At 40.5% G+C, this 8,348-nt stretch overlaps 1 protein-coding gene across 1 annotated transcript; it reads right to left on the bottom strand.

The window, feature by feature from the left end:
* Positions 1-907: 907 nt before the first annotated feature.
* On the bottom strand, positions 908-4,440 carry s1pr5a (sphingosine-1-phosphate receptor 5a). The gene is made up of 2 exons (XM_044050069.1): positions 4,112-4,440; positions 908-3,489 (listed from the first exon to the last, which is right to left on the bottom strand). Exon 2 carries the CDS (start codon positions 3,198-3,200, stop codon positions 1,995-1,997), a length of 1,206 nt encoding a protein of 401 aa, XP_043906004.1. The 5' UTR covers positions 3,201-3,489; positions 4,112-4,440; the 3' UTR covers positions 908-1,994.
* Between the last annotated feature and the right edge of the window lie 3,908 nt (positions 4,441-8,348).

Consider the following 8,348-nt stretch of genomic DNA (forward strand, 5'->3'; position numbering starts at 1 on the left):
CATTTGTTCTCCATCATGTCACCTACTGTGGTTTCACAAGTGGTTTGCACTGAGGCGAGGGTTTGTCAGTCAAGACCAAGTTTATCATCATTGTGCCTTTTGCTGCTTTTCCTTATGCTTGAGTTGGAAACTGAGGTTTCAGTATTAATGTCGCAATACTAGCATTTCATTTCTTTTCTCTGCACTCACTGCTAATGTTTTATTATCTATCACAGTTTGGAACCATCTTGTGCTAATTAAGTTCATTGGGAGTTGCGTTTAATTCAGTGCATCAGCCTTTACTACACTTGTGTTGAATCAAGGCCTCGGTGACACACTGTCAAAAACATCTTGAGCTCCAGAAGGATATGATTTATTGCAGATCCGATGGGCTGCAGTTGATTTGCGGTGGTTTGCATTGTCTGGTTACACTTTGTTTATTTACTTACAGTAGCGCACATATATTACACAGGCGTGAACCTGAAAACAATGGCTTAAAGCTACAGTGCGTAACATTTGTTGTGGATGTCATTATTCTGCCCCCGTTTGGTCTTAGTGAACGCAGACATGCTAACATGTGTCCAGCAATATTATCAGGCCTGACTGAGGGAGCGTTTGTGTGTATACAGTGGCGTAGCAGGAGTGGGCGGGGACAAGAAGGATTTATTGAGGAGTGGAATTCTCCTCTGAAACCTTTTTGCGGGCGCCTCGTTGTGTTTTCAGTCATACTCCGACCTTTCGCTTTACTAGTGCAATGTTGTTGGACAACATGAGATCCACACACTACTATACCGAGAAACTCTTTTGACAACGATTTGAATATTACAGATGTTTGTTTATCTTTAAAGGTTACACCACAGTTCTATAGATTAAATAAACTCTAAATAAATAAATTAAAAAAACAGAAGAAGAATAACACACCACGTTGTAAACTTAATTCACATGTTTATTCAGTGCACATATAAAACTGACATAAGTTAAAATACTTTTTTTTTTACAATACAAAACGGCTATAGATATATTTACAAAGTGTACTAACAACGTCAGTCAAAATATATTTTTGTTTGTCTCTTCATTTATGTACAAAACTACAATTAGGGAAAGTGTCCACGTTTATGTTCAAAATAACTACCACAGTGAGATCCCCAGTACAATAAAGCTCACACACTGTCGTCTGGGATTTGACAGATCTGAAATGTAAGACTACATTTATCTCCCCGTCTCGTCTTCCTTGACAAAAATAGGTACAGAAGATCATTTCATGGTAAGATGATTAGTTTCGTCCCAGGAGACTTTCTTTGTTGTCCACAAACTGTAGCATATTATAACTGCAATATTGTAGTTTGTTAAACCAAGAAGGCGTCAACAAACCTCCACTGTCAGCTTTTATAGCTCCCAGTCATTCATTCTGTGTTTCTACACATGTTGAAGGGACCTCCAAAGCGGCAAACCACCCAGCTCGACTTGCCATATGACGTCTGCAGAGCGTCTCCAGGCCACGGAGCCTCTGATGTTGGTGGAGGGGGGACCTCTCCCCAGCATTGGTGCTGACCAAAACTCACATGGTAGGAATTACATGGGTTTGGCAGCAGAGTTTGGGTGTGGATGCTCTGTGTTTGTAACAACATATCATTAAACGCTGCACAGGAGATAAGGATAAATCGCAGGCCCAGCCTTTGGCCCTGGTCTATTTTGCCAGTTGTAACATCACCTGGCAAATACTGGCCCTGTTTTGTAATACTAGCTGTTTGTTTTTAACCTTAAGGCATGTTTTTCTTTTTTACACTAGTAATGAAGAGTTAGTCTTAATCCCAATATTGACATTTATCAAACACAATGAGCTTATTCTGATCACAAAGATTAAAAACAACAAAACTGTGCAACGTAAAACTTCTCACATTTACTCCACTACGGCACGTGTTTCCAACTCTGTCCAGAGAGAGTGAAGCAGTCTGGTTTTCTAAGTGGTCCAGTTAAAAGTCTGAGTGCTCACTCTCTCAGTGTTAAGTCATGTGTCATGTCTTGCTCATTCTTGGATAAATGGCTTTGATGGTTGAAGGAGTGAAGTTACCAGAGGACACTGTCGTCTCCAGTCCCTCCAGTCTGTGAGAGGCTGCATCCGCTCTGCTGGTGCTGCATTCCAGGAAGGGAATCCCGATCTTCTTCACCTGCCCGTCTTTTGTTAAGAGGCAAGGTCGGCAGAGCAGCCTGATGATGGCCTTCCTCATGTCCTTGCTGGTCAGGGTGTAGATGATGGGGTTCAGGAGGGAGTTAAACATAGCGATGCCCAGGAAGTAGTCTGCCTTATAGAGCACCTCGCAGCTTTTGGCCGGACAGCAGAAGTCCAGCAGCAGGAAGATGAAGAGGGGCAGCCAACATGCAATGAAGACTCCCAGGACTATGGTGACCGTCTTCAGCAGGGCCATGTACTTCTGGGACTTGCGGTAAAGGCCTTTGCGCTGTGGAACCGAGGCAAGGCGCTGCGTGTTGGACTTGACGATGCGGAAGATGCGAACGTACAGAACCACGATGGACATGAGGATGGCACTGAAGATGGTGATGCAGAACAGGATGTAACTTTTGGCATAGAGCGGCAGCACTGTGGAGCACTGGTCCAGATGACCCATGCAGTTCCAACCCAGGACAGGCAGAACCCCCAGGAGCACTGACAACACCCAACTCGCTCCAATCAGAGCAAACATCCGTCCCTGTTTGTCGCCCTGGTAAGGCTTCATCCTGACCATGGTGACATGGCGCTCTATGGCGATGGCCAGTAGACTAATGACAGAGGCAGCCAGCATGATGAACACACCCCCCTCCCGCAGGAACCACAGCACTGGGGTCATGCTCAGTGTGTTGGCACCTGATGTGATGAGGTTTACCATGTAGGTGAAACCTGCGAGCAGGTCAGAGAGGGTCAGGTTGCCCAGTAAATAGTACATGGGCACATGGAATTTCTTGTTCTTCCAAATGGCCAGCAGCACCACGGCATTTTCTACAACTATGAGCAGACAGACCAAGAGAAAAGCTATGGCCTCTGGTTTGAGTCCTTCCTTGTACTTGTTCTCCTTCAGTTTGCCAGTGTAGTTGTAATGTTCTAAGATGACTGCGTTGCTCTGGTATTCACGAAACATCTTCAGCAGCTTTCCTGATGATGGGGATATGGGGATCACAGAAGGGGCCACAGCAGCATAGGCAGCATGGGAAGACTCAGTGGCCATGTTCGTCAGTTCCCACAAATATGGGCTCTGTTTCTTCTCCTTTTCTGGTGTTTTTGGACTTAGATCCACAGATAATTGCTCACATAGTCCTCGGGGTGTGCATCATTTCTTTTTTCCTTTGAGTTAAAAACTTGAAAAGAGAACCACACAGCTGTTTTGGGGAAAGTTTTTTCCTTTTGAAGCTATCAAATAGGATTTCCTGTGGTTTGAGAATTTTCCTCCAAAAAAAAAAAAAGTAGAAAAACAAGTCAGTGCCTAGGTTGCGCACTAGGAGGCGATGAGAGGCAGCCTGCAAACGAGAGGAGAAAGTTTGTATTAGTGACACGATCATTTGCAGGATATAGAGTATTAAATCAATTATCCAGAATGTAAAGGGATACTTATCATATAATTGCGATCATATCATTATCAATAATGAGAGGGAGGGAGACGTATGACACGGGAAATTACTACTTTAAAAAAAGACGCAAAGCGCCAATCAGAGTACAACTGGGAAACACTTTCAAAGTCTGAGCGAAGGTTTATTTTCTTAATCTGTTTGTGACGATGTTTCCTCCTGCGATTTGAGGATTAAACATTTTTTGAAGATTAAACGAAACGGACACAAAGAAGCCAGAAGTTAAAATATGTATCATACGTGCGTAATTACGCGTAAATACGCACTAAATGTCCAAACCGGCAAATCTTATAACACACAGACACGAGAAGAGGTTTACTTTAAATGATTCATATAAACACAAATAAAGTCGATGTCATTTTGTGAGTTAATCTTTGCTTAAACAGTACAGAATAACAATAACACATCCTGGATATTCACGTTTATAAATACGACCATTTACTCGAGCGGACATTATGCTCATATTATCGGACCAACTCGTTAATTAATGGAGGAAAATAACGTCGCCACGCACCTGTTAAAACGTGTAAATATCCAGTGAAGAGTTGCAGCACCAGAGCTGATCCCACGGTGGAGGAGAGAGGACGCAGCGCGCACCGCAGCGACATGTGAGTGTGATGTGAGTGTGATGTGTGAGCGCAGCAGGGCAGGACTCAACATGCAGAGGGTTGGTCTCTAATGTTTGAACCCTTCAACATGTTTCTCCCTCCTTCTCCTGACCCCTTCAAGACTGTACCCACCTCCACCACCAACATCCAACATCCAGCCCTCACACTCACATTCAGCCTCAGGATGAAGTGAAGCTTGATGCCATTATGAGTTTCTCTGAGGAAGAAAGTGAAAATGTTCAGCTTATCATTTTGCCCTCAGGTTCTTGATAGTGCAACATGGTGCCAAGAGCATGTGTCCTCTTGGTATTCAGCAGAATCTGATGACGGATCACAGCAGTTCATAGGTTGATCTTCTGGTTTTTCAGATCATGTGGAAGTCGCTCCCTCTCTCTCTCTCACACACACACACACACACACTTAATAAAAGAGAAACATCACACACGTCAGTAAACTTGCAACTAAAAGCCACAAGTTAATTTGCCAGTGGAAAAAGAGTAATTTGTGAGTGTGCTGTGGCCGGGTCTGTTTCACAGACGAGAAGCCCAAGATTTCAGAAAATAGCTTTAACTCTGTAATTATCTTATCACCCAGAGAAAAAACACACAGACATGTTGTTCACAGATCTTATTTTGCTTTCTTTTTTTCCTTTGGACACAATTATGACATTTGCCTCTCACATTTTAACAGCCACAAACTGAATGTAAGATGTGCCACTTTTTATGTGATAAAACTGTGAGGTGAGTAAAGATGGTGAATGATAACAGCTTTCTGGTTTCACACATCCATCCCTCTGAAACAGCTAAGGAAACAGGACTTTTTTGTTGTTAAAAAGTTTCGCATAAACACAAAATGTCATCATACAAATGAACACCACCACACAAACCCCACCCTGAAGAAGACGTGTACCATGCACATACTGTAAAGCTTGCACACTGTGTACAAACACACAAACACAAGAAGAAGAATGGCCTCTAGCGACATATACATGTAGGTTTGTTTTCTCAAAAAACACAAAAAAACAGGGGTCGTGTTTTCCAAAAGTAAAACCCTAGTAGCAATTCCCTTGTAAATAAAAAAAAACGTCCTGAACCTAATCTTGTTCTCGTGTGTACGAGCCCTAAATGAATTCACAAATTTGCTAATCTGATTTATGAGAACAAAGCGACTTTAAAGATCTCTCTCTCTGTACCATTCATTCCACTTCCTTCTCATTTGCTTTGTGTGTGTGTGTGTGTGTGTGTTCACGGTGTTAAAGAAATTAAGATTACTAACGTCTCTCCTGACTGGGATTAAATGAGTTTAATGACCCCCGGTATCTGAGTGCAGTCTCACTCTAACTTCACTATCACAATGCAAACACAGCTGGAGTGAGACACACGGATCACAACACACCTCTTATCATTAAACTCATTATTTCTTCACTTTCCACTTCCACTTGTGTTGATCATTTAGTTTTTCTGTTTATGTTTTAGTTAAAAATATAATTTTAATGTTGTTTTCTGTCTGTTAGTGTCAAGAATATTCTTTATTTGTCAAATCACTTTGTAAATTGTGCATTTTTAAAGGTGTTAAAATGAAAAGAATGTCATTTGTTGACTGAAAATATGCACATTAAAGGGAATTAGGAGACATTTTCTTTGAATTATGATAAATCTAAGTTTTATAAAACATCATGTTGGCTGTCTGGACATTTTTCACATTGTTATTGGACAAAACCAGTGAAGCCAACATTCTTGTTTGGCTTTTTTTGAATACTTTTACGGCCCTGTAGTTAAACTCCATGTTATTCAAACATTTTTCTATTTAACAGAACAATGACAACTCTCACAACAGCTGGGATCCTCTCAATCCACCGGTGGGACATTGCCGGGACACGACAGAACAACGGGGGAAATTACGTAAAGGCTCGGGCGGGTGAGTGAGAGCTGGTCGTGGCCTTCTCCAAACAGGAAGCTGCCTTATTGTGCCTAGAAATGAGAGGGATATCCTTGAGAAAAACATAGTATGTCGTTCAAAATCAGTCAAAAAAGTCATAGTATAGTATGTCGTCCAAAATCAGTCAAAAAAGTCATAGTATAGTATGTCGTCCAAAATCACCCAAAAAGTCATAGTATAATATGTAAGATGTAAATCAAAGATCATAGTATAGTATGTAGATCCAAAATCCAGTCAAAAAAGTTATAGTATAGTAAATGAGTCAAAATCCCGGTCAAAAAGTCATAGTATGGTATGTGGTCAAATCACCAAAAAGTCATAGTATAGTATAATAGGTCTTAAATCACCCAAAAAGGTCATAGTATAGTATGTGGTCCAAAATCAGTCAAAAAAGTTATAGTATAGTATGTCGTCCAAAATCAGTCAAAAAATGTCATAGTATAGTATGTCGTCCAAAATTGATCAAAAAGTCACAGTATAGTATGTCGTCTAAAATCACCCAAAAAGTCATCGTATAGTATGTCGATCAAAATCGGTGAAAAAAGTCACGTCGTCCAAAACCGGTCAAAAAAGTCACCGTATAGTATGTTGTCCAAAGTCGGTCAAAAAAGTTATAGTATAGTATGTTGTCCAAAATCACAAAAAAGTCATAGTATAGTATGTTGTCTTAAATCACCCAAAAATGTCATAGTATAGTATGTCGTCCAAAATCGGTCAAAAAAGTCATTGTATAGTATGTCGTCCAAAATGTGACAAAAAAGTCATAGTATAGTATGTCGTCAAAATCACCCAAAAAAGTCATAGTATAGTAAGTCTTAAAGTATGACTTTTTTTGTCAAATCTTGGATGTCCTTTGAGATTTTCAAAGAGTGGGCCATTCAAGTTCATTTCAGGTGGGACTCACACCCATAATCCCTGGATTAGGAGACCAGTGTTTTATCTATTAGGCCATACTATGACATTTTGGTTCCCTTTTGGATTACATACTAAACTATGACATTTTAGTGTTTTTCGACGACATACTAAACTATTACATTTTGAAGATTAAAGTTCTAAATTTCTTTGTTTCTCATCTTGGTCAGAGTTTTTTTTTAAAATGAACCGTTGAATGATGTTTCAGCCTTCATCAGTTCACTTATTTCATGTGATCCTCTGTGCTTGTGCTTGATGCATCACCAGTGCTGAAGATAGTCCAGTGGATAAGGACGTTGCATCACGACTCAGAACATCATGGTTCAAATCCCACTGGAGTTATGTGTGTGTCTGTCTGGGTCTTACAAAAACTTCCAAAAACCAAACTACAAATCTCCTTTGTGTTCATTTCAACTTCTTCATCAACAACTCTGCGATAATGGGAGGAAAAAGCCTCAAAGGTGCTAGCTGGCACCTTTTGTTGACAAATGTTAGCAGACCTGAGCAAAGAAAATATGTTAAAATAGGAATAGTTTAGTACGTCGTCCAAAAAGAGACAAAAAGGTCACAATTAAGTAAGACGACAAAAATGAGACAAAAAAGTCATAGTTTAGTATGTCGTCCAAAATGAGAGTAAGACGTCCAAAATTAGATAATTTTTAAATGTCAATGTAACCACATCAGCAGGAGTGAAAAAAGAAAAGAAAAAGAAAAAAAAACTCTGATTGTCAGAGGTTGGTTTCAAACCCAGGATGCTAGCTCTAAATTGCAACGCTTTACCAGCTGAGCTAATGAAGGTAGCACGTGACAAAGGCTGATTTTTGCACAAGTCCCCCCAGCCATAAATAATACATTATAAAGTTTTTTGCGATGTTTGTCGCCATGGTTACTTGAAATGCTTAGAAAGGTCATAGCACACCTTTCCCGATCAAACCGCACGTGTGGGACCAGTCTACACGGAAGAGGAATAATAATAAGAAGAAGAAACAATGCTTGCGCTGCAATGCATTCTAGTCAGAACTCCCCAGAGCAGGCACTAATAATTGTGAATACTGAAATGAACCAAACTATACCGCTTGGTGGAAATAAGCCAATGCTGCCATAGTTGTGGATACTCTTCAGCACCTGCATATGCTGGTTCTCACTGAAAACATAGCTGCCAGTGGTGACACAAGGAAAAGCATATTTTTTTCAACTTAAAGGGTACCCTGAAAATAAATCTCTGATATATAAAGAATATGTTCATCACTTTATCTCGCCTTTTCTTAGTGGACACTGAAGTACCTCATACAA

Source organism: Solea senegalensis, linkage group LG19 (genome assembly GCF_019176455.1).
Source record: "Solea senegalensis isolate Sse05_10M linkage group LG19, IFAPA_SoseM_1, whole genome shotgun sequence".
In the NCBI taxonomy this organism is placed as follows: domain Eukaryota; kingdom Metazoa; phylum Chordata; class Actinopteri; order Pleuronectiformes; family Soleidae; genus Solea; species Solea senegalensis.